The sequence below is a fragment of the Sardina pilchardus genome, chromosome 2 (assembly GCF_963854185.1).
Source record: "Sardina pilchardus chromosome 2, fSarPil1.1, whole genome shotgun sequence".
NCBI lineage: Eukaryota > Metazoa > Chordata > Actinopteri > Clupeiformes > Clupeidae > Sardina > Sardina pilchardus.
In genome coordinates this window covers 9,743,681-9,770,135 of record NC_084995.1, presented here as the reverse complement: position 1 = coordinate 9,770,135, position 26,455 = coordinate 9,743,681, and the positions used below count along the sequence as shown (strand labels likewise).

General features: G+C 42.5%; 2 protein-coding genes across 6 annotated transcripts; both read right to left on the bottom strand.

Annotated features, from left to right (window-relative positions):
* Positions 1–27: 27 nt before the first annotated feature.
* cldnd1b (claudin domain containing 1b) lies at positions 28–5,092 on the bottom strand. The gene is made up of 5 exons (XM_062517875.1): positions 4,954–5,092; positions 3,286–3,665; positions 2,855–2,962; positions 2,392–2,529; positions 28–1,975 (listed from the first exon to the last, which is right to left on the bottom strand). Exons 2-5 carry the CDS (start codon positions 3,578–3,580, stop codon positions 1,755–1,757), a joined length of 762 nt encoding a protein of 253 aa, XP_062373859.1. The 5' UTR covers positions 3,581–3,665; positions 4,954–5,092; the 3' UTR covers positions 28–1,754.
* Positions 5,093–5,790: 698 nt separating this feature from the next.
* osbp (oxysterol binding protein) lies at positions 5,791–26,068 on the bottom strand. 5 transcript variants are annotated; one of them, XM_062517809.1, is made up of 17 exons: positions 25,958–26,068; positions 24,679–24,849; positions 21,973–22,181; positions 20,259–20,421; positions 19,624–19,735; positions 18,790–18,988; positions 17,667–17,784; positions 17,339–17,396; positions 17,072–17,239; positions 15,989–16,234; positions 15,490–15,610; positions 14,984–15,087; positions 14,456–14,551; positions 14,035–14,222; positions 13,020–13,249; positions 12,792–12,830; positions 5,791–8,225 (listed from the first exon to the last, which is right to left on the bottom strand). In XM_062517809.1, the coding sequence occupies exons 2-17, from the start codon at positions 24,810–24,812 to the stop codon at positions 8,083–8,085; spliced, it is 2,328 nt and encodes a 775-aa protein (XP_062373793.1). In that variant the 5' UTR covers positions 24,813–24,849; positions 25,958–26,068; the 3' UTR covers positions 5,791–8,082. The 5 variants fall into 5 exon arrangements, with proteins under 5 accessions (XP_062373793.1, XP_062373811.1, XP_062373802.1 ...); XM_062517827.1 differs by having other exon boundaries at positions 17,339–17,393; XM_062517818.1 differs by lacking the exon at positions 25,958–26,068 and adding an exon at positions 24,963–24,983.
* Positions 26,069–26,455: the final 387 nt, after the last annotated feature.

Sequence of the window (26,455 nt, the reverse complement as noted above, 5' to 3'; positions counted from 1 at the left end):
AAAAAAAGACACCACAATTGTGAGAAACATTGCAAGCCTGGTATTTATTACTAACAGTGTTCATTTGAACTGTATAAAATATAAAAACACATACAAAAACTCACTATTCAGATTATGTGAACTCTTTGAAGTGAGGTATTTGTCAAACTGATTTTAGTGTATTGCCAGCACACAAGAAATCCGACTTATTGTCTACTTTTCCCAAGTTCTCGCAGGCTACCAACCACATTTACAATAGTCTGGACTGGTGAAAACACACTCACATATACAAAACCAAGTAGAGATCTCACAAAAAGACACAGGTTAACTGGAGTGGCACAGCTGGAAAACAAAAACAAATATAATCTCAATAAATATTGATAACATTAGCAAAGAGTGGTGTGCTGCAAGTCCATGTCTAGGCATTCAAAACACGTTTGACCACAGTATCTGAAATATCAACCACATGACAAACCCAATAGGCAAAAGCAATTACAGTTTCAAGACCACAAAAGGATGTTAAACAAAAAAGAGCAACCAAAAAAAAAAAAAGACATCAATAAAACAGCAAACTATTTAGAGACGAAAGAAACATCAGGACTAAAACAATTCTACTGCATAATCGTTTGCTTAAAATGTAAAAATGAGAAGGCCAATGTTACTGCAGTTTATCCCAGTGAGGGCATGAAAGCACACTTGAGGGGAAAATGCACATACAAAAAAGCAAAATGTAAAATAAAAGAAATACTTCAGAAACAGGAAGACATACACACACACACACACACACAACATTCTACCACACAATAAAGCATCAACATAGGTACATGCAATAACGAAAAGTGACTCCAGGTGTGCTTACGTTATGTGTTCTTAGTTTGTCCTATTTCAGTAATGCTACAATAATGAAATTGGCTTGTCAATAGCACCACTATGCAGCAAGTTTTCATATCCAACTTCATTCAACTCAACCACATACTACCCACAGCGTAGTCCCATCCAATAGTCATCAACATAATTAAGTCAAGATTTAACAAGTGTAAAACCATGTTTCATAAAAATAATTAAAAACTTAGTCAAGAAGTTTAGATTACAGAAACACAGCTTTTCGGTCTTCAATTGTGTACTTAATTCATTGATGCATTTGTATGTATTAATCAGTCTAACGGTTCCATCCATCTTGATATTAAACATGGTAGAGCTGAATTTGATGGGATTAAATACCCTCATGGTAGCGGTCTGCTGTTGCTATGGAAGTGTACTCTTGCTTGAATGGTTTCCATGATGTTCCCTTGCACCAGTAAAACGTACAGCTGCTCAAGGGACTTTCTGAACAAAAAGCACAGATGTGCAGAGCTCTCTGGCTACATCTCAGTCATAAACCTGAGAGCCATCAATCACCCTGTAGAAAATGCACAAACACAAGAACTAACGGATCCCTGCAAAGATTTCCCTATTTTTTTATACCTTACATTTTGTTCATAGGATAATTTATCTCAAATTTTACCCCAGATTACAGTTTATAAATTACCTACAGTATCTGATGGATTAAGTGAAAGAACAGCTGGACAGAATAAAAGGGATGAACATTAAAAGCAGGGTTTCAGGAAGTTAAAAAGGACTAGAAGAGTGATGCTGTGGAAGCCTACAGCTGTTCACGTCTTCAGTAACCCCAGAGTGACTAGTTGTGGAGAGAAGCTCTTCCAGGAAAAGACAGCTGACAAATCCACTCCTATTAAGGGCCATGGTCTGGGCAGGTTTACTGATGCTGCTGTTACTTAGGCGACCCGGTACGCCGTCATGCGGGTGTAGCTCTTTCGGTGGCTGCAGGCGGCCCACAGGAAGAGGGCAGCGGCCATCATCTGGAGTGGCGAGGAGATGAGCGCCAGGTAGAGCGACCAGCCCAGAGAGCGGTCCAGGCCCTCGGGCTGCTGAGAGACGCCCTGCAGCAGGTCCACCCCCGCCAGGAAACAAGACACGGTCGCCAGGGAGCACAAGCCTGAGGAAGGGATCAGCATGACAGGGTTGGCATGAGTACTGCTCCATAGGTATGACGAGACTCCAAACAAGGAGCTAGACATTTGTGGCTCTGATCGCAAATGCAGGACTGAGCCACACGATCAACACAACGCGGGTTAGAGAGGTATAAGACATTTCCTTGTATTCCCTATAAGTGTGCGCTAATCCTATCTGAAAAGATTTGTATGATGCTTCCGCTGTAACTCTTAATAGGTTGTGCCAATCCAATTCTTAGGATGTTATCTGCTGATACCAATGTGCATCCCTTTGTAAAAACATGAAATGTTGTGTAACAGAGGTATCACGTTTTGAGAGTACTGCATCACATAAAAAGTATTAGATTTTTAACAATAATTAACAGCCCTAGTTCAAAAGATAGAAAGCAGCAGTTCTCACCAGCCAAAAGATGGAGCACTCCAACAACTGATGTTGGGGTAAGGCTGCGACAAAGGCAGGCACAGACTCCAATGAGGCCACTTAGGAACACCAGCCCCAAGGACACCAGAGGCAACAAGAACTGGCACCTCCACAGATCTGGATACAAAGAAAAGAGAACAATGAGCCTAACACATGAGCCAAGCCTGTGGCTTTTGATCTAGACTGGTTTCCACTAGGATCATCCAAACAGGTCAGTTCAAAAGCTAATGGCCTTGATCTCCAATGTCTTTGTGAGCAAAGATGTGTTGGGCAAGTACGCTTCCTTTACACTGCATTAAGCCTACTTCTCAACTAAAAGCTGAGGTTTTCATTGAAGTTGTCTTAGTGCGGGACTATGCTTACTAAAGGATAAATGAGAAACCAGCATTTATACTTGGATTACAGTGACGAAACTTGTTTGTGTCATAAGGCCAGGACTCACAGGTGCGGATGAGGTCCTCTCCAGTGTTATGGTTCCCAGGCTCTCTGTATTTGGCCTCAAACTGTTGTGGCAGAGAAAAACTCACGCACTGCGTCACCATTTTGGGTTCTGAGGAAGCAAGCAGTTCAAACAGCATTTGCAAAAGTGCAAGTGAAGACCATCAGCAGCAACATCATTCTGACCAAAAGAAACCTTAATAAAGCATTTTGTGAAGAGAGTGCATCTGTACAAATTTGCTTTCCTTTTAACTTTAACAGTCCTTTTATCCAAAGTGACACAAACTTGCAAATTTTAAGTAACCATGTTACTGGTGCTTGACCATCCCTATAGTTCTGAAGACTTCTTTCTGTTGATCGATCTATTTCACAATGACCATCCCTTTCAAAGTGAAGTTGTAGGCCGACTGGAAGAAGTTTCTAAGGCCTTCTTACCTGGTTCTTTGTACCAGTGAGTATCGACAGGCACAAGAACACAACGCCACCAGAGACCAAGCGTTCCATTGAGGCGAAAGAGCGGGTCGCTGTAGGTCTTCTCGTCCATCTCCTCTCCAAGAAAGTCTTCCTTTAAGCTCCGCAGCTCAGAGGCATTACTGCCATCATGACTGATTGGGGGGCTGTGGTACTGACACCAATGCTGCGTGCCCACTGCTACCGACAGGTATACACAGGCCAGCAGGCTAAGCACCGACCCAATCACCAGAGCCGTAGTGTAACGGTTGTCCACCATAATGGCCAGGAATGAATGTGTGAAGTATAATTTCACAAACAAACTTGCAGGTGGTTCTGCGATGTCCGCTTTAGCTGGCACTGACCTGATTTGAGAAAAAGAACATTACACCATAAGGAACTACATTTACTTCGACCACATCCAAGTTCATCCAAGCTATTTTGACTCCACCCTCTTGCCAAAGATCCTTCATTACTATCCGCTTTAACCCTCTCTGCTCTTGCATTGAACCTCAGATGTGTGTCAGGTATCAGTAGCAGGCCTATCACTACTTTTATAACATCCAAACAGCTCACTATAACTGATAGCTAAAATAGTGGTCTCAAACTCCCGATCCGCAAAGCAGGTTATTGCAGCCCCTCGCAAATTTATTTTTGTAATGAGATTCATAAACTCTTTTTTCTTTAGCTTCTAAAGTACCTAATGTGTACCCGACCGACCGTATGTTGCCTCCTCGACTGACTAATGTGAAGTTGCTGATGCTGACGATACTGACGCAAGTAAACTGTCTGATGACTGAAGGTTATTCTATAACTACATTACATTATTTAGCAGACACTTGTTTTAGTCCAAAGTGACTTACCTATACAACTATATTACAAGCGATTACAATGTTACATTGTCCCCGGAGCAACTTGGGGTTAAGTGCCTTGCACAAGGACACAACGGTGGTAAACAGGAATTGAACCGACAACTTTCAGGCTGCACGCTAGCCAAACACTACCACCGCCCCACATGTTCCTTCTCATTGATTCTAGATTGTGGTTGGTTTTAACATGCTGCAGTTTGCCAAGAAACTGTTTAAAGAGTACGCGTGAATGTGAATGTCAAATACACTGACAGAAGTTAAACATGATGCCATGCATAGGCTAGGTGTGCCCAAAAGCAAGAGTTGCTACTATTCTGTCACTTGATAAAAGCACCGACAATGCCCGGCTAACTATAACCGAGGACCCCCACCCCCTAAATATATATAGCATATACTGTATATAAAGACACAAGGAAAGTGAGGCATAACTAAAGTACGTAATTTGAGTTTAAGACCTCTACAACGTTGACATTAACGCGAACCAGACAAGCTAATGTTAGGAGTTAGCTATCCGTAGCGGATAATAACCAACTCCTCTAGCTCGCCTTGGTAATGTTATAGGTATAACGACATCATATAAATCAAATAATGAACGCAAACCAGTGTTATTACAAGAATTACTAAACGACCAGTCTGGTATCCCAACGTGCTTAAAAGAGCCATATCGAGCTTTGAAGGCAACATCTGTTGTTAGCCGACAATAGTTGGCCACACGAGTGTACCGTAACGTCAACTTAAACGGAGACAGACATCAATGTACTTGAATAACATAACCTTAACGTACCTTAATGCAAATCTAGATCATACAAAAAGTCGCAAATGGAGTGTCATTGCCTGAATCGGGTAGCTACATAATTTGTGGAACTATCTACTGACTAGCTAACTAGCTAGTGCTAGTAGACAAGTTGTTTTGTTAATGGTGTCAGAGACACTATCGGGAAACTTCCGGTCTCTGAACTGGTTGCAGTTCCTGCTCTGGTTTCACGATGGCGCTCGCGCGCTAGTGCAGAATAAATGGAGAAGGAGTAGGCCACATAGACAACTCCTCTAAAATCACATTTCCTGGGATCATTTTGTTTGTCTAGATATTTGAAGCTGCATTCAATAGTGGAGGAGAAAAAAAAAGCCCACTGCTGAGTATTATATTTTGTAATGACAATTTTGTTCTCCACTGGAGGTGGAAACCTTATCTGGTGAGCATCGATTGGGAAAATGTTACTCATGTACCACTACATTTACCAATTCATTTCAACTGACCTCAAAACACCCCTTATGTCAAGTAAAACAGGTGTGAAATGTTAAGAAACTGAAGGACTGAAAACTTTCTGGCTGCACTCACTGTGAAGTATAACTGGAAATGTTAATGTTCGTAGGTATAAATGAAGTAGAGATGGAGTGGAGACAATAGATTTTTCTAAATGGCTGTTGGCATTTTGATCTATTCAAAACACAAATTCATAGCAGTCACTAATATTTCACTCTAATATGTCCAAAAATGAACAGAACAAAAATGAATTTTGAACCAGACTTTATCCAGTGTTTACGTTTCTGTACTTAAAATGTGGAAGCTGTGGAAATTTTGTGGCGAAAGCAAGTAAATCACACATTAACAACAACAGGATCTTATGAACCTTTCCTCCAGCCTGACTTTATTACATTGTCACCTAGTGCCACTGGTACACTCTGGGCTCTCTGCTGCACCAACACAGAGGCTGTAGAGGCCAAATAAAATGATGGGGGGAAAAAGAAGCGCAGACAGTGTAAAACAGAAGGGAGAGAATGAATGGAATGACAAGGTGAGAGAAGAGAAAAGCCCCATGAAAAAAAAATGCAAAGAAAGTAAAAACAAAGAGACAAAAAAAAAAAATGTAAACACACAAAATGTATCATTATTTATTTCTTACATGAAGCAGCAGAATGGAAAACGGGGGGAAACAGCAGAGAACCATTCACTGTCAATATCTAAATAAAAAATTGAGGGGAGGGGAGGAGCGGAACCCACACATACACATGTAGAAACCCAATGGTCTAAGATTGAGAAGGCCCTCGGTTACACATACCAGAGGAAAAAGAAAGTGTTCACCCAACCAGAGAAAAACAACATGAATGACAGCAAAAGTCAAAATAAAATCACCTTCCAAAGACATCAAAATTGCCATTATTGTACTTTTAGCTCTATCTATGAGTGTCATATCATTTTTAATATTATTATAATTATTACTTCATTATATATATATATATACACACACACACTTGCAATATTTAGCCTTGCTTGGTGTTCTTAGTTTCTTTGTGTTTTTTCCTTAAGTACACTTGAAAATAATGTGATTTTTTTTCTCAGAACGTACAATAAACACCGCACACATCACACTCACACACACACAAACGCTGCACACATGACACATACACACCACACACACACACATTTGCATTACAGTTGTCGACACTCGGCAGAAATCACACAAACCAACTCACCTACACCTGGGTATGATACTGATAAGACTTCTCCACACTCAAGACATGTGATTGCAGCCCAGCCGCTCACAGGGACGATCTCCTCTGCAACATGTTGTCAAGGCACACATCACACTGCCGTGGCCCTCCATGTACTGTTAGAACTTCAGTTGACCATTAACATGTCATTGTCTCTTTTTGATTCCTCTCCATGCTGCACAAGCTACATTAGGTGATCAGAGCGCCAGACACTGTCACAGTTTGGAATCAAAGACACCTCAGCAATGACACAATGAAAAGCAAACACCAGAAAAAAGAGAGCTGTTATGTTTGCGTGCTGTCTGCAGGTCTCTCTTTGCGCCTACATACAGACCTTTGTTGGCACCCACATCTGTCAGGACCTTGGCAGTTCACATATCTACTGAAGCGTCTACCAAGGGAGATTTAGTCGTTCCCTTTGGGTGACAAGGAAGACCCAATATAAAAATGACCGGGCTTGTGTGTCTCTTTAGATGCACACCTGGGGGTGAAAGTAAAATAATTGGATTTGGCTTGCATATAGATTTTTCCTCTATAGGACATGTGATGGGCAAATCAGATGAGGGTGGCAGACAGCAAGTGTGGAGGTCTCATTCTTGCACCAAACATAAAGGTGTGTGTGCAAACATAGGCAGGAGACAGACACAGTTAAATTGACAAGAGATGTTCTGAAACACACATACAAACACACACACATACACACATACACACACACATACATACATACATACTGTACACATACATACATACATACTGTACACACACACACGCGCACACACACACACGCACATCTTTAATCCCTTCATATGCAGCACCCCCATCCTCTTCTCAGGGAAAAGTCCATACCCAATTAAAGAGGAGAGCAGGGAGTGAGCGGTTGAGTGTCAGTCAGAAGTGTGGTGGGCTGCAGACTCCCAGACTCACTCATACTGTACATTAAAGTGATGCAATTTGCAAAAAACAGTGTTATAATCTCTAGTATCTAAGAGGTCCATCTACAGGAGCATGACCCCTTCCATTCTAAATCAGAGATGCAGAGAGGGAGAGAGAGAGAGAGAGAGAGAGAATAGAGGAAAATGTGCGAACAAAGTGGAGGATGTGGTGGTGGTCTTGGTGAGACGATGAAGTAGTCAGGTTTGTTACTCATGAGTATTTCTTCTTTTCTTCTGCCTCATATAAAAGGTAATGAAGGCACAGCAAGAGGCTCCAGTCTTGCTGCATGAACAATTCACTGCTAATATTCGCAGCCCCTCCCCTCAAAAGGGAACAGAGCAAACCAGTGAGACTTCAGAGAGATGGTGGGATGGTGTCGGGGTTGTAGATCGTTTTGCCGTGAAACTTCCAGGTAGTTCCTCTGGTGGTCCAGGTGGTCCTCTGCCAAGGTGCCGGACATCAGGGTATTCCAACTTCTATGATGTGCTTAGAAGATGTCTGGGCAGTTCTCCCAGCTGCCCTCATCTTTGGCTTCCCAGTAGCCCCCCTTGTAGAGGTGTGTTTGCTCCCCAGTGAGCGGGTCATCATAATGGTCAAACCACAGAGCCTCGTAGTTGTCTTGGTGGACACCTAAAACAGAGCAAGGGAGGGGGGGAGGGGTCAATGAATCAGCTGCTCCAGTTTGGCAGGAAAGAGTTGGAAAGACAACCTGGTACAAGATGAGATCACGGAGGGTGACATGTCTGCGGCTCCACAGCCACAGAGGCAGGGACACTGTGACACTGCTGTACCCCGCACTGGGTGTAGCTATGTGCAGGGATAATGGGTGAGGTCAGGAGGGCCAATAGATCCTAGCCTACCAATACCAGAGGACTGCACATGAACAGACTCAAGACATAACGAAAGCAGGTACAAATAAGAGATAGACAGTGAGGAAGAGAGTCTGATGAGAGAAGACAGATGGACAAAGGGGACACAGAGAATGTTACTTGCTTTTCACCGGAGATCCATAAGGCCCCTCCATGCCATCGACTGATGGGGAGAAAATACAAGGACATGTATGACAAAACAAACTAACCAAGCAGTTAGGGAGGGGGGGGGAGACAAACCCCCAAAACTCATACGGAGGTCCCTCAGTGAGACCAATGAGGCATTCTTCCAGTCCAACAGGCTATAGGCCACATGCATCAATCTTTACATATTACGATAAAAATCTGTGTATCTGTGTATGTATAGTTACACATTTTTTTGTCAGTTATCAAATATGATGTATGCACAAAAATACTTGTTTCTCTTCATAAATCTGAAAACGAATGAAATCAGTATAAAATCACGTGCACATGAACACGCTTAATGTCCAATCCCACAATTGTCCTTATATGGATCTAAGACTGCCTTAAATTGGTTGGACTAGCATGCACATATTCCCGATAAACCTCTCCATGGAGGGTACGTCTATACTGAACAACATGGTGTTTACAGGTAAATTCTCTTAAGCGGTTTGTAATGCGCTGCATGTGAGATACCTTAGCGTCAACATGCTATATGAAACAATATTAAAACAAATCTACTGACACTGAATTCTTACTAAGAGCCTTCATTTTGCACTTACAATACTTCATATTTTGAAAACTGTGTATCGCTTATCATCCAGGCTGTTGTGCTACATCTGCCTCCAATAATTTCAGTAAGCCACTAGCGTAAATATATATATACATTATCAAGCTGATTGTTCTTGTGTACTGTCTGTATCAATATGAGTATGTAAACAATTACTCAGCTTACTGTAAATACCTGCTGCCTCATAATGTTACAAAACAAATTCTAATATCGGCTTACAACTGTTGAATTACTTTCCATAACTGCCAACTGCCAAGTTCAGTGATGGCAGTAATATGCACAATAAACAATGTGCACATTAATTACAGTGATTGATGCACCAAATGTTTGGCTTGAATCAACGTTAGTTCCTCTTGGTGTCGCTTTGAAATACACATTTCAAGTGTACTCCACCTCAAGCCAATGCACAGAGGTAAGCTTTTCCTGACGAGCATTTTCTCTGTGAAAGTATTTCATGGGTAGACAACTGTTCAGCCTGATTTTAATGCGTACGCCGTGTTGATGCATGTGGTCCTACATGTTGTACAATTTCTCAGAGTTGTGAAGGGGTGAGGATGAAAAGGTAAAGAGTTGGTACTTGCTTTGAAATGACGATGGGCCAGGCAATGTCTCAGCTGCATGATTAAAAAAGAAATGACAGAGATGAGAGAGGAAAAAAAGAAAGAGAGGAAGATAGAAAATTGAAGTGATGGTAAAGTAAGAATCAGAAGAAAGAAAAATAGAAAAATGCAAGTGAGCTGTGATCACAATGAATGTGATGAGTCTAATGAGTGATACGAAGGAGTCTAACTCTGAGAGAAAAACAATGAGGACTACTTGCTTGATGAGGAGATGTCAGAGGATGTGGTCTCCTCTATATCAACTGAAGGTCAGAGAAATGAAGGTAGACAGGGAGTAGAATGAAAGGGAGAGGAGATGGACATTAATGCCAAAATAGGCAAAAACTGAGAAGTCAACATTAGAGATTAAAATCGAAAAACAAATAAAAATTATGATGGAATGAATCAGTGACCGAAAAAAAAGGAAATAGCTGATCCCAGAGCCAATTTATTCGGACAGACCATATACAATGATCGGCAGTAGATTCGATTTCAATCAGGCACAATCTTTACCACATCCAATTTTAATGGTCAGGGTAAGATTGATCGATTGATTGATCGATCATTCATTCATTCATTCATTCTATAAATCTATATCAATTTATCTATCTATCAATTTATCAATCTCTTCTAGGGCAATGGTTGCCAAGACACGCATTGACTCTTAACTTCTGTATCAATTCAAAGTGCATTAATATAGAAGTTATTACTATAGTGTTTATAATGGCTTAGAACGCAATTCATCCAATCATAGTCAAAGGTGATTCAACAACTACTGCCAGAGATGACACTGGACATGGCTTTTCTAATGGCAGATGGGAGAATTGTCTAACAACAATAGTGGTGGTTTTGGTTTAATACCATATCAGCATCATGAGCTAATTACAGTAAAGGTAAATACATTGTTTCCTGACTGCTGATGAGGTTTATTATCAGTTTGTAAAGGTTGGGTAAAGTAGGACGTAACGTTAGGAATTCCAGTTCAGTGTGATTGTGTTAACTTTGGCTAGGCTGCACCAGTGATCAAAGTCTACGCCCGTTACCATTTTAGGGTTGGAAACACTTGACAACAAGTGAGCAAGTCGGGTGCCATCAGGCTAGTGATGTACAGAGCAGGAAAACAAAATAAAATATGTTTAACTGGTAAAAGCATACTATAAAAATGACAAGACAGGTTCTTTACCCATTAATAATAATAATATATACTGTATATGGGTAAGCCTTCAACCTGGCACCTGTTATAGACATGGTCTGGTCTGGTTCCTTTGGATACATCGGTACGAAATAGCAACATTATGTCTAAAAAACAGCAACAGGCAATCCCATAGCACATACATTTTTTTTGTCACGTTTAGCAATCACCACAGACGTTAGCTGCACATTACGTGAGTGCACTGTAAAACATCCCCGGCCTCTGTAGGCAGCCCAGACTCGGAAAACTGGACACAGAGGGAGCAGTCTGTCCCCCAAACAAAAACTAAACCATGCATGAAATTTTTCAGGGAATAATGAAGGTAGATGGTGAGATACCCGTCTGCTGGGTTTCGTCTGGTCCTTGGTCAAAACATAACGTATGTTTTTTTTGCACAAAGGCCTTTGCTAATAAATTGAAACATGAACATAAACACAAACAAACAAACAAACACGACAAACCATTGACCGCACCTGTAACTTAATTATAAAAAGGCTATTGAAATCATCATGGCTTTGCTGAGGTCTAGGACCGTTTAATCTCCAATTGCAACTAAAGCCTCTGTACAGGACCTTGATTATATGGAGGCCTCCGGCTGAATTTGTCACTGTACAGCTTTTGAAAGGAACATCAATTGGCTTTTTAAGTTGTGATTTGTTCAGTAAACCATTTCATTAGCCTGATCTATATAGCACTCTTGGCTACAGGTGAACTATAGTAGGACAGTTGCTGCCTCTGTGACCCTATTTACATTTGATTATAAAATAGGACTTGATCGATAAACAGACACCTCATCATTTACACCTGTGTCATACTTCCACAGTCTTCAGATTTTGGTACCACCATGTCACTTCCATTAGAATTGTCCATGGAAATGCATCACTCATTAGGTTTTACAATACAAAAGATATATGGCCAGAGGTGGCCCATACAACATGAATCACGACAATAGGATCACAATGTGGTTTGGCGGTCATTTACACTGGTAGTTTAAATCAGATGTAAACAGGGTCACAGGTACTCTAGATCACTCTGTGTGTGTGTGTGTGTGTGTGTGTGTGTGTGTGTGTGTGTGTGTGTGTGTGTGTGTGTGTGTGTGTGTGTGTGTGTGTGTGTGTGTGTGTGTGTGTGTGTGTGTGTCAAGTCAGGCAGAGCAGGGTTTGGAGCTGCTTCACTCTCAGCATACAGTATGCAGGACCACAGGCTAAGAGGCGTGTAGAGGGAGATGGATGGATGAATCAGACAGTATGCTGGGGTGATAAGGGGAGAGATAATCAAGAGAAGAGTGCTACAGAAGCAACAGAGAGCGAGGGATAAGGAACTGGACTGGGAGGAACAACTGAGGCTAGTAGAGAAACAAAGGAGAAGAGCTAAAACAGGCCAAGAGAAAATACTTGCTTTTCTCAGAGGTTTCAATAGGTTCAGATGAAATCTCCTCTCCATCGGCTACAGTAGATAGATGAATATAATATGGCAAAAACAAAAATGGATAAATCACCTAAAATAGAAATGCCATGGGCAACTAAGTTCTATACAGATATGCCATAGTTTTTATCATCCGTTGTCCATGATGCACATCCTCAGTAGAGATCAAGAGCTCAATGTTTTTTCACAATGAGCTGGACTCTTAGACCCATAAGAACCAATACCATAATGGCTGGTGTTGCTAAAACTATTAGAAGACAAAATAATAAGGGGGAAAATGTTCTTGTCAAATGTAAGCTTGGATTGAATGTATGAAGAAGGCAAAAAGATTGGGAGGCAAAAAGGAAAAGAAATACTTGCTTTTCAAAGGCGTGTCATTAATGGAGTCCTCAATGACAGCTTGAGAGAGAGAGAGAGAGAGAGAGAAAGACAGAGACAAGAGACGGACAGGGTGAACGACACACAGACAGACACAGAGACAAGTTCACGCATCAACTTGGAGGTTGTTTTTTTTTTTTTTGAGGAGAAAAAAAAAAAACCCTCTCGTTCCACTCGCCGGAACCCTCTCTCCCTCTCCCTCCTTCTTACCCTCCTCGGCTGGGCTGGCGGTGCGGGCGGCCTCTCTCTCCCGCTCGCGGCGCACGGTGCGCTGCTTCTCCTCCAGCCTCTGCTTCTCGGCGTTGGCCTCCTCCCAGCGGCCCTGCTCCATCATCCGCTGGTCCGGCCGCCGCCGGCTGTCCGTGGGAGCCACGCTGTCCTCCAGCTCGTTCAGCGTCAGCGCCAGCGTGGAGAAGTAGTACATGTTCTCCGCCCCCTCCCTACAGCGCGGGGAGCAGAGGGGGTGAGGGGGAGCAGAGCACAGAGGAAGAGACACGGTAACAAAACTAAAGCATTTACTTTGGGCCATGCCTGGGGATAAAAAAATTGTCTTTCATGGATATGCTTTACATAATTGGACGAGAATGATATGATTACAAAATAATGAAATCATTCTTACCATTATTACTATTATTATTATTATTATTATAATTATGAAGTAATCCGTAAAAGTTTTGAGATGAAGGTATTCAAAGTGTTCTGATTGTAAATATCAGAAAGTCAGAAACTGAGAAATGTGCCTGTAATGTTCAATACTACCATGACACTTTTTGTTCCTTTGTTAGGGTGCTGTTATACCGAGGATCACGTGTCAATTTATTTTACTTCACAGACACACTGGGTGCCTCTCAACATCTCTCCTCGAACCTCGAGGGGCGTTCCCACTGATCTATAACTAACACTGGATAGACTATGCCATTGTTGCCGCCCCATCATTCTTTATCTAGATCAGTGAGGACGAGGATTGAGGAAGGAAGGGAGGGTGTATAAAACACCATATGAGAGGCACCCATTGTGTTATGTATTATGTGCTCTTAAAAAGCTCCAGCAAAAATGTTTTGCTACCATAGCAAGTTTGTTAGGTTTGTAAAGTGCAAATCATACACTCATTGTTCCATGAAAGTGTTCACAGAAAAAGCATTCACTCTTTTTCTCTCATTCACAAACACACACACACACACACACACACACACACACACACACACACACACACACACACACTCACGGCAGCGGGGTCTTTCTCCAGATTTCTCGGGCCTTGAGTGTTTGGTAGACGGTCTTCTGGCGGCCCTCGGTGCCATTCTCTCCTCCCCGGCTGCTCTGCATGACACGGGAGAACTCCATCTTCTCATCCCACGTGCCCGAGAGCACATAGTGGGCCTTGCCCTCCTTATCCGTTACCACACCCGTTACCTGCACAGAGGAGCGAGGGAGGCAGCCAGTCAATCACAAAGTGATAGAGAGAGAGAGAGGAAGAATGATTGACTTTTAAATCAAGGTTCTACGACGAATGAGATCATAAACATCAAATCCTTATGAATTGTGATCACAGCTCCCCTGATACACCAATGTTTTTCAAAGGCTGGGATGTAGTCCATTAGCTTAAAAAAAAACATGCTTTCTTGTAACTCTTGCCAGGGGCTCACCTTTCTGGCCACATCTCTGGAGAAGTAGCTGTATGGAGCAAATTTAAGGTGGCAGCGGTCTCCAGTCTTGTGATTAACAATATCTATTTCTCCTGACTGAGAGAGAAAAAGAGAGAGAGACAGAGAGAGAGAGAGCATAAAGAAATTAGCAATTAGTGTTGAATTGAAGTTATTATAATATGACACCACACATCATTCAGAAGTCAATTCTAAGACGTAGGCCAGGTTTACTCCCATTCTAATCCACAATCCAATTTTTGCTAATCAAAATCTGACTTTCTTGATGGACTGTTCACATTATCTGTTGCTAGAAAATTGGATCGTATCTGTATGTCCGTGTGAACATTCTCATTTTTGTTTTTTTCTACATTGGTGTGATGTGCCTGAAAGTAATGTTGACAAGTAATGAGATGGTGTCAGGGATAGAGGAGGCTTTCTTGTCAATCCTGAGGGGTAGTATTGCACCTGGTCTAGAAAGCAGATGCAACAAGATCTAAAAAGGAGTTTGAAGAACTCATTCGAACTCACCTGGTCTATCCACAGCTTGCCAACTATGATGTTATGCACAGTGGTGGTGACTTTCTTCCAGGTGTAATGGTTTTCACTCTTCTCAAAAATACAGTGAATGGAGCCTAATGACAAAAATAGGGAGGAATACCTTAGGCATTAAGTATGAAACATGTACCTATATTTCTGTGGTTGATAAAACATTTCTTCATATTCTTCAGTTACATTTGACAAAGTCAATGTAGCCAATAAATATAGTTTCATGAACTTATAGTATTAGTCTAGTTCTAACAGGAGATTTGGAACTTCTTAATTTAAGGGTGTGTGGGTCGTTAGGTGGCTGTATACATTTGTGTGAAATTGGTCCCTGTGGGCACCCCTGCCAGGAAAGAGGAAGAAAATGGTCTCTCCAAGAGAAGCTACATACTACAGGTCCTATGAAGGGCAGTCATATGCTATTGGTCTCAAGATACGGCATCATTCAGAGCAAAACTGTGGTAGAAATCGTTTGACATTCACACACTCACCCAGAGGCATGATGGAGAGGTATTTTCCCCTGAATTTGCTGGCAAGTGTGATCTCTTGTCTAAGGGTCCAGCCTCGGTCTGAGATGGCGTGATGGGCCGCTGCTGGAGGGTGGTGGCTCACCTACACACAAACAGATTCAATGGGGTGTTTACTGGAGGAACCATTTTTAAGGCTTTATCAGCCAGAAGTCTTGATTGCACCATTTGGCATTTCATTAGGCACTCGGTGCACTACCCGAGCTGCTGGGGCGTTTACAGGAAGTGGATGCAGACAGTGGTAGCATCTCCATAGCGGGCTTACCGGATCTACCCTGATACAACCATTGCTTTGCAGCATCAATTTCAACCACAAGAAAAGGCACATTTCCTTAGTGGCAGCATCACTATTAGACTACAGATTTTAAAGATGACTCCAGGACTAGTGTTAACATTATGCTAAGACCACACCAACAGTTGAACCAGATTGTATATAGAAGGGCGCCCCCCCTTAAAAGCTCACCTGTTCACAAAGTGAGCGGTAGCCGCTGTCATGGCGGCGGTCCAGCTCAAAGGTCTCCCCCAGCAGAGGATTGAAGGGCTTGCCCGTGCGGTGCACGGTGGTGGAGTAGGAGGAGACGGTGAAGGCTGCCACGTAGCAGAGCTGCTCCAGGGAGCTCTGGCACTTAGCACCCTTGTCCAGCAGCTCCGAGTACTCAAGGTCCTCAGACAGCCGCTGCAGCATGGAGATGGGCTCGTTGAAGTTCACCTGCGGACAGAGGACGAGAGAGAGGGGGAGAGAGGGAGAGAGGGAGAGAGGGGGAGAGGGGGGAGACGGGAGAGGGAGAGAGGAGAGAGAGAGATAGAAAGAAAGAAAGAGATAGAGAAACGAACACGAGATAAGGAACACAGGATAAGATTGAAGAAGAGAAATGAAAGGATGAGAAGTAAAAGCGGGATTAGTGGAATCGACACTGGCGAGTCATTTTCTGTTCTGAGTCCTCATGTACACCTGCATCCATACGTCACTAGTCACTCTGGCCTAATCATCTCTACGCGTCTACCTCTCTAATCTCAAAGCATTACAATCCCATTAACAAACAATGGAGGATGTCTGAAATTATACATCTGCTTTACCAAAGAAGTCCAAAGACTTTTCGATATACTTTTCTATATTCATTACGATAATTGTTATGGATGATGGTTAAGGATGTTCAATTTCACTTTTGTTTTTTTTGTTTTTTCTTAACAGACAACTGACACAGATTAACGGAATCATTAACCATCAACTGACCGGATGCCTAGTACAACAAGAAAACAAAATAAAACAATGCTAATTTTACAGCCAATTCCACTGCTAAAAGTTCACTTACTCATTACTTTTCTTTTAAGGCTATGAACTGAAGGATCCTCACATTTATCAATCTCTCCTATAAAATCAAATCAATGCACATATAAAACTACTGAATTATTCATGGGTCAAGCTTAAGTAACATTACAAGACAATCTGATTGATTACACAGCTCTACTTTAGAAAAGGAGCCATTGGCTGTCTCACTGAGAAGCATGCATAGTACAGTGCTTAGAGAAGAACGCCTTGTCTTACAGGCATGGGGATCTTGGAGAGCTCTTTGCCGATGCAGTTCTTCATGATGCTCCACAGGTTGAGAGAGTAGTTGGGCTTGTCGGGTATGCGTGTCCGCCTCTTCTTCACTGGCTCCAGCTCCTGTGACTGAGGAGACTCCGGATTGGACGCTAACGACTGTTCATCTATCTGCAGATAGCCAATGAGCGAGAGGAAAGGCAACATTACATTTCTGTACGTATTTTCATTCTGAAGTGTGATTTAGCGACCGCACACCCAAACACTTACCGACTGGTCATCCATTCCAATCTCACTGCTGATGCCGCTGACATTACTGCCCGATCTCCTGACAGAAAAGTTGTGAGAGAGCGAGAGTATGAAGAGGGGGAAGAGGGGGGGGGAAACGAAAAAAAGACAGGACAGGAGGAGGATGGGAAAAAATAAACAGACAGGAGAGAAGAAAAGGGAAGAAGGAGGGAAACAGAGGGCACACACTTAGGTCCAGCAAGACACATATATAAGACAAACTCACTACCACAAGAAGGAACTGAGAGGAAAAAGTGGGGTAGAAGTGTGGAGGCTGTCAGACTCAGACAGAGGAACAGTGGGAGGAGACCTGTGGTATTTGGGGTCGGCAGGGACGGTGATGAACTCCTGGACGTCCTCCATGGCGTCGAAGAACTCGTTCTCATCATCCTCGTCACTGGCATCTCCCTTCCCTGAGCTAAGTCCTCCTGACACAGCAAGAGGGCAAATGGGGTTAAGAGGCTGAGAGGCCAAGACAGTCACTGAATATTTGGCTGTGTGGAACAGTGCACATGAGCTGCCGAGAACGGTCCACAAACAGTGTGTATGAGCTATAGTCAACTTCCTTCTTTCCTCAAGGACTAGACACTGTGAGATGACCCACTGAGCGCAAAGCTGGGCTGCATTCTTCTACGCAGAGCACAGTAGCAATCTAATGAGCTTCACCGTAGGATGCTGCACCAAATCATATTATTCTGTCAGCTAAAACTCCGCTGCAATGAGTAGTGGTGGTTTATGATTAGTGCTCTGGTTGGTCCATGATGCAGCACTTCACGTCTCCCAAGGCCCTCTGCATGAGGTCATCCTGCTGGGACAGCCATTACACCACATAACCCAAAAGTATACTTCCTCTGTACGTGGTCTGCACACATTACGGATGACGCAAATGTCATCAACCACACAGTTTTGTCCCAGCAGCAACAACATGTTGTCTGTATGGACACATGGGTATGCAAGATTTGGCCCTCAGAATAAAGAAAAAACTAAATATATTATATCTTTGTCATTATTCATTCAACAGACAATTTTATATGGGGTGCCATTGATAGAGCCTGGGGGACTGACAAAAAATGTGTTAATTTGTTTCAGCTAATTATAGCTGATTAGATTATTACAGTCCCAGGTGGGTAGCAACTGCCATTTATGTAAAAATGTAAATGGTTATGAGGGGGCAGAAGAAACAATGTAGCTTAAAAAAAAAAAAAAGTCTTTGCTTAGAGATTCACATGACATAGACATTATTTAAAAAAAACTGTAAGTTACTGAGCTTTTACACAGGTTTCCAGAAAAGCAAAAAAAGAACAAGCTATGCAACTCCTGTGTATTGCAGTGCTACGCAGTGTAGTGGCATTCCTTCGCAGTACAGCGTCATGCTATGTGCACCTCCGCTATGCACAGCATTGATCAGTGCGAGCTCTATGCGCGTGTGTTACCTTTGCCGTCTGCGTCGGGGTTGCCCTGTGCGGGCGGCAGCACGGTGGCGCCCCTGAAGGCCCTCTCCAGGTGGTTGTGCTGCTTGGCCAGCTGCTCCAGTGTCTCCTCCAGACGCACGCGCTGCTCCCTCTCAGCCTGCAGGGCCTTCTGCCAGCGCTTGCTGTGGGCCTGAGCCAGAGCCAGGAAGTCCCGGCAGGCCTGCACATGGATAAACACCACGAGTTAGCGTAGGACTGAGAGCGAGTTACTACCTACGGTGCACAGAAGAGCGTGCTCCTGGTGTGTTACATCTGTCCATTCATGAAGCTGGGAATGATGGGCTGTGTCCCAACACCTCTTTAACAGCTAAGGATCTAAAATTGCATGGATGAGCTCAAGATGGAGTGTTGTCATTGGATAAAATGGGAAGACAAGAAAGTATAAGTGAAGTGACTGGTATTTGCAAGAAGCTTTTATCCATAGCATCCTGAACTTAACATGGTGGGATACCGTCATTTCCCAACTTTTAGTCACAGCTTATACACTCATCAGCTATGAGGTTAATACACGGGGGCAGTTAATATGGTATTAATATGGTATTGTTTCTTTTAACTTGCATAAAACACTGTCCTGTTGCTTATATACAATGCTAATTCAACAGCTAATTCACAAAAATTATTGTAGGGAATTGAAACCAGCCTACTGCATCAGAATTAGAGGGTATTTGGTCTTCCAAGTTCATCTAATGAGAGTTAATCATTTTTGGTACTTCAATGTCATTTCAAATTCAAGAAGCTGGTGCCATTCTTAATGGGAGTGAAGACATGGGTCTGGTCCATTCGGGCGTGGCTTACATTGATCATAGCATTGGAAGTGATGCGAAAGAGAGTGGCCCTCTCAGTCACTTGTCGGATCTTATCACCGGTCTCTCCACCTATCTTCACTCCTTCCAACTCTGACAGGGACCTGAGAGAGAAAAACAGTGAGACAACATTCAAAGACCCACTCACGTTTGCATTTTCATCTCTCTCTCTACTTGTGAATCACCTCTGAAAATAATCTTGTAATCTTTCCATTTCTAAAATGTTGACTCTTCCAAAAATGAAAAAAAAATAAAAACACATTTTCACGTAAACCACCATTGTCCTGCATTTGGTTGCAGAAAATAATTGGTGGCCCTAAAGTAAATAAGTTCACAACTGCACAACGGGCTCGTTTCCCCAAGTCCTAGACCATGAGTGTTTTTTTAATTAAAAGCTTGATTGAAAATAGCTTTTAGTCTGGGACTAGGCTAAATCCATGTATGGGAAACATAGCACTAGTCGTATAAGACCGTCACAGTGAAAACAGGATTTTCTACAGCTGCTGCATCGTTGCATTTTTCTGTGACAAGCCATCTGGCCCAAGTCATGCTGGTACCTGCAGATAGCACCCAGGCCATAATGACAAGATATCGTCAGAGAACACACGCCAGGAGACAAAATCTGACCTTTGCAGAGCAGAGCCATGTTTGGCGATGAGGTCGTTACAGGTGCTGAGGTCCTCCACCTTGCTGCCGAGTGTTCGCAACGTGGACTGAACCTCAGAGTTGCGTGACGTCCCACTCTGACCGGCGGGGGGAGGGGTCATGGGGCACTCATCGCCGGAGTCATCTGTGGCAGAGAAGGAGAGAGAGGATGTATGGACAAATAAGCAAACAGAACCATGAAGAGTCATTACTAGGTAACACATTCAGTGAAAATATCTACAGTTTGATTCTTGTGACAGATAGTACTGTTTTAACATCAAAAGGAATGGGAAAAACAGAAAACCAACAAAGATGCTAAATGAATGCAGAGATTTGTAAAAGACATTAGACAATGACCTTATACAAAAGTAAACATTTCTAATCACACACATTTAGCTATTTAAGCAAGACTGCTGTGTATATGAAATTCTGACACCTCACACTACGTTAGTTGACATAACATGTAATAATAACATGTAGGCCCTTTAATGGTTTTCCCTACAGTCCTAATACATTATAGTATTCTGTAGCTTCCACTGCACCTTTAAATAGAACAATACAAAACAAGCACTCAGCTGCAGTTCAAAGGTCACAAGGTCAACCAATAAATCAGGGATAGAAAGCACTGTGACCATAGGAACACCTCATGACAGTATACAACCTGGAGGAGTCAATCAACTCTTCGACTAAGTAAAAGGTGTAAAGATCTGAAGGCAACTAGATACAGTTTGCCGAGTCTACAGAAACAGCGTCATGACCTGAAATAATATAGGTCCCAGACAGATCAGAATTACACAGCAAACTACCCGCTGAGAGAAAGGAGAAATAAAAACAACACAACCAATATCAGAACTGCAGTCACAGAAAAACCTACAGTAAGAAACAAAAAAATGTCTGTCTGGTTCCAGAGTCTAGGAGCCAACACAGTAAATTATCTATCCTTCCTAATGTTAATGTAGATTCTGGAACAGTAAATAGTCCTTAGTTTGTTGATTTCTGTGGTCTTGTGCTTGTGGTTAGATAATCAATCAATATAGAAAGTAGCCAGAGACTGAATCATGTTGTACTTAACATGGGCCATGGCCATCAGTAAAATAAAGTTAGTTCTAAAAGAATTTGACAAGCATTGACACGAGACAGGAAAAGGGGCAATATACACGAGGTAAAAATGTAGACTTTCCGAATAGTCAGGTTACGGAGTTGCTTGAAGCTTTCTTATGGAAAATACTGTGCAAAGCTCTTCAAATGTTGTTCAGGCCAAGGACCCATTGGCTGATAAACGTGGTGAAGGTTAGCGAGTACAGATTAAATCAGCTGTCGGTATCCTGGCAACTGCATTTTGTATTGCTATCTTGATAGGCCGTCCAAAACAAAGTTAATATCTGGTACCTTGATGTCTGCTATGGCAGATAACTTGTTCGACAGTGGAAGACTTGTTAGACAGTGGTTAGACTTGTTAGACAGCTGCCTTCCGGTTCGGACAGACCCGTAGACATTCTTACCCGCATATACAAGCAAAACACGCGGTCAAGCCCGAATAGTAGTAATTCTTCATTTTAGAATGTGGCATGAAAGAATTGACTTCCTGATTCCTGACACCAACATTGATGAGCGCAAACACTGGACGTAATCAAGGACAAGTTGCATTGACTGATGTCTGAACCTGCCACCACCCCAGCCTAGCCCAGTTCCTGACCTGACTCTGCTTGCATCCGTACAGCCTTTGCCTTGGCCAGTTCAAGGGCGGTGATCCATCGCTGGCGCTCCACCTCAGAGCTGGCCTTCAGGTGGTAGGTCTGTGCCCCACCATTGGAGATGACGAAGTTGCAGGAGTCCTCCACAACAATGTTGGCCGTGGCTAGGTTTATGGTACCACGGCACGTGTGGCCCATTTCCGCTTGGGTCCTGCAGGGGAAGACAGACAGACAATGGAGCTGAAATATCAAAGGCAGAGCAAGCTATCATAGTTCACAGTGAGATGAGGAAAATCTATAACATAGTGCTATTCACAATGTTTTCTCAGGTCGTGTGAGCTCATAGTCTTGAAGGCCGTGCAAAAGCAAGAGATCATCAGCATCAAACTCTTCTACAGTATAAACTGAAAGTTTACTTGGGTTCTTGTTTGGCTCACTCTGCTCACTTCAGCTGTTTATCGATAAGTAAAACATGTAATTAAGCATCTTCGTAAATCGAATTCACCGACATTGCTGGACCACATGTAGTTCAACTGCTATTAATCTACTATTTACTGGCCACAGAAATATGGTGACAAAAAGCAGGCTATTTACAACAGCAGACTGAGCTCTACAGTCGCCAGAAATACCTCAATCTGCAAAGTATACCTTTTAAGTGTGATTTCTGTTTAGTAGGTAAAGATCTATTCAGAGCTTAGACTGCCTACTTGAGTGGCCTAGGCTACGCTGTTGTAAGCATTACTTTTTATTTGCTTGCATGGTGTTTCAGTAGCAAGCAGCAAGTCACCACCAAGACAGAGAAGCTGGCTGGGATACCTCAAAGAGACTACATCCAGAGATGACCGGAGCACTCAGACCATTTATAAAGTTATTTTATTGTGGTGCACTATCGACTGACGTTTCGACGCACTGCATCTTCCTCAGAGTGACCACCAAGACAGTGGAGTTTGAAAAAACATTAGTCTTGTAAACTAATGGTAACTTCAGAAAGGTGTTGCTGCTGATGTTTGAGAGACAGTTGAGGAAACATTCCTACAACAGAAAATCAAGATTTTCAAAGTCGAAAACATAAACTGTGTTAGATCTGATTATTTCAATATATTGCCCAGCCGTACCCTTCCTCTACTTCAAACTGGTAATACAGCACATGAACCGTCTTTGCCAACCCTGGAGAAAAGAATGCCTAAATTCACAGAGCTACATTACTCACTGCCCACATTAGTTCCATGCCAGCCAGGCACACAAACTTGTCCAGCGCCAGCATTCACAGGGGACAAACTAAAGTGGCTCAATTAAGGACCGGACTGAATTATGCAGATGACTGGACACTGAACCTGAGCACTGAAAGCAAGATAAAGTGCCAACTAAGAGAGCAGAGCACTACAGTAGTTGATTCCAGTCTCACACTTAATCAGCCAGTAAGAAAAGCCTGACACACACAGGATCCATACTGCCCAAAACTTCCTGACATGGTGGAAAATTCTTAAAGGGACACTTCACCGATTAGCATTAAGCTTTGTATCTTTAGAAAAACAGTCATGTTTTTGAATGGTCGTGCATCATTCCCTCAGTTTTCCTTGAGATGGGAGAAATACAGATTTCAATGTTGGACTTCCTGCTTTCAATGATGCAAAAATCATCATTTTACATAATTGAAAGCAGGAAGTCCTATTCATGGGTTTCATTGAAATCCGTATTTCTCCCATCTCTAAGCAAACTGAGGGAATGATGAACGACCATTCAAAAACATGACTGGTTTTCTAAAGATACAAAGCTTAATGCTAATCGGTGAAGTGTCCCTTTAACACCAGTAAAAAAAAGAAGAATGGAGCACATTAAGCAATAGCTAAGCGGAACAGAGATAGCTCTAAAAGTGCTGAGATGCACTAAACCAGATTTTGGCCATGCTGCATACCACTGAAGAGCAGTATTATGATGCAATGGGCTGCTTGACTTTATTGGCTGAACCATTCTATATACTGTTCCAGCGAGTTAAACTGGAGCACCAACCAGACAAATAAACACTGAAACCGTACACACAAGAGTTGAGTCAGATGCCAAGTAGGAAGAGCATCTAAACAAGCTCTAGTGATCCTGATGAACTACTTTGACCACTTAAGACCGTAGTCACATGATACAAACTAGAACTTTCAATATATACCAAGCAGACTCAGAGGGCCCTATAGATTTTGTCTGGCAGTCTGAGTAACTTGGCAAACCAGCTACAGCTATGGCAAAACAGGCTCTGTTTGCAAGCAAAGCTGTCAATTCCTGTTTCTGGACTTCTGGAGTTAATGATACAGACACTGATAACAATTCCGTACAGTTGCTTTGCAAATAAAAGATGTATTCACTAATTGCAAATACACTTCTCGCATAATTAATAATTGACAAAGAGCTGGTAGGTGAACAGGACATCCTCCTTCAGCAAAGTCTATGCGACCAACTAAAATGACATTAGCCAAACTACACTCAAAACAACAAGACAACAAGATGCAGTTGTCAATGTCACGAAGGCTACACACTAACACACAATTTGACGAAGGTGACAAAACAAATAGTTGCAAACCCGTCCTCTATGAGGAGAAACATTCCCTGCAAGTAGACCACAAAATGCTAAAAAAAAAAATGTTGTTGCTATACTCGCTGGCTGTACAGCTTTCCTTGTTACTGATGTAAACAACGCAATGTATTTCACGTTTCCTTACCTGTAGTATGACAGCAAACCATTGCTCAGAACGAACCATCGCCGCTGGTAACCCTTGATGTAATTCGTCCATTTGAAAAGCCAGCCTTTGTAAGTGTCTCCTGGTGTCGGAGTGGGCGCCTTGGGCTCCGACATCACGATAGCCCGTGGCTTCACAATGTGGTATTGAGGCCTGCAAAATAAAAGTGCACAAAACAGTGTTCGTTGACTGTCGTTTCCATGTACCACTAAGATCTACCTGTTACCAAATCAAAAGCCCGTTCTCAGACAGCTTACTCCACTCACTTAGTTTACTGGGTAACAGTTCTACGTGGCAGGCACCTTCCTTAAAACCGTGATAATGCTATCGATACAGAAGTGGGCTTTGGTCCTCAGCTTTGACGAAGGATGAAATTCTCACAACCAGTAACTGTTGTGACACGTTTATCCCCCGATCAACATCATTGCCTAACTGAAACATTTTGTAATACGCATCTTGTTGTTGCGAGAGAAAGTAAACCAATAGCCTGTGGATGGAAGGATTTGATCGCCATCTACTTCTATGCCTACACAATTTCGCCTACGTGTACAAAGACGGCTAATATCAACATGGCTAGCGAGCGACATTTCTGCCATGTCTAGGCTAACCATTCGCTTGACGCCAATGTGCTTTAAGTGTCGTGGCAGGTGAACGCATCCAACGTCCGCTATGTTTTACTGATAATGCACGTAGAGTGTCGTTGTGTTTTAGAATAGGGGAACATTTGTATTGAACAAGCGGCGAGGCCTGTCCAAAAAGTCGCAGGCCTGGGAGTAGAGTATGACAGCATAGGGGGTTAGTGGCAATGACAACCTAATAACGTCAGTTACCAATGTAGGTCGATGTGTGCAGAAAATATCAAGACTTCAGTATATTCTCTCAACAATTATAAAACTAAATTGCTAGTGCTCCTGCTCAAGATCCTTTTAGTACAGATTCATTAGTTGAAGTGAACATTACAGTCCAACGAGTAAGCTTTCTGGTAACTGTTTGGCTACTACAGTACCGAGGTTATCTTAGCTCCGTTTCTTGCTCCCTGTCTTGCTAGCTACCGTGCCATCTAGCTAGATGGAGATATTTTAAATGGCAGTATGCTAGTTACGTTAGCTAGCTAACAACCTGGGTTACCAGGAGTTGACAGTTCTGTTTATTGACTTAATTCAGCGGCAAACATTAAAGGATGATTCCAATAATCGAGATCCATCTAGCATGCTATAACACATCATATTTGATGTAACTAAAGCTGGCCATTTCCACTTACCTGTCAACATACAATCCCGTGGAAAGAAGGAAGTCAGCCTTGTAATGTCCACTCGCGTGTAATTCTGAGTGCAGACTGCCCTGCACTGCTACACCGCCCACATCATTCCAGGAATGAGACTACACATTCTCCTTGCGATCCCTTCCTGTGATTTCGTTTAGGTTTTAATCGTGTATAGTTAAATATAATTGTGTGAAAACCTATGTAACCTAATGGTTTTCCAGTCTAATTTAAATGTGAGAAATGAGGGTAATGGTCCTCGACTTCTGAAAATGAAAAACAAAAAAAATGATTTGGATCAGTTCTCCGATTTTTGTTCTTAAAGTGTAGTTCTAAGCATGCAATTTATTCTAAAATAGGCTAGTAGATGAATTAGCCTAGATTATCTGCATAGCAATTTTTGGGAATTTGCTATCCAGAAACAATTATTGTGTTTTATTGTGGCTGTCGGCCTATCTATAGTTGAATGTCATCAGCCCCTTGACTGTGATAGGCTAT

Bases quoted from the DNA above. Each gene is read 5' to 3' on its own strand.
- osbp (XM_062517809.1), bottom strand. From the start codon at position 24,812: ATGTCGGAGCCCAAGGCGCCCACTCCGACACCAGGAGACACTTACAAA. The intron at 17,397-17,666 runs GTCTCCTCCCAC...CTTTTCTGTCAG, and splicing joins GCCGACCCCAAATACCACAG to GAGATCGGGCAGTAATGTCA. The intron at 14,552-14,983 runs GTGAGTTCGAAT...TTTCTCTCTCAG, and splicing joins GCAAGCTGTGGATAGACCAG to TCAGGAGAAATAGATATTGT.
- cldnd1b (XM_062517875.1), bottom strand. From the start codon at position 3,580: ATGGTGGACAACCGTTACACTACGGCTCTGGTGATTGGGTCGGTGCTT. The intron at 2,963-3,285 runs GTAAGAAGGCCT...TTGCTTCCTCAG, and splicing joins TCACTGGTACAAAGAACCAG to AACCCAAAATGGTGACGCAG. The intron at 2,530-2,854 runs GTGAGTCCTGGC...CTTTGTATCCAG, and splicing joins AGAGGACCTCATCCGCACCT to ATCTGTGGAGGTGCCAGTTC.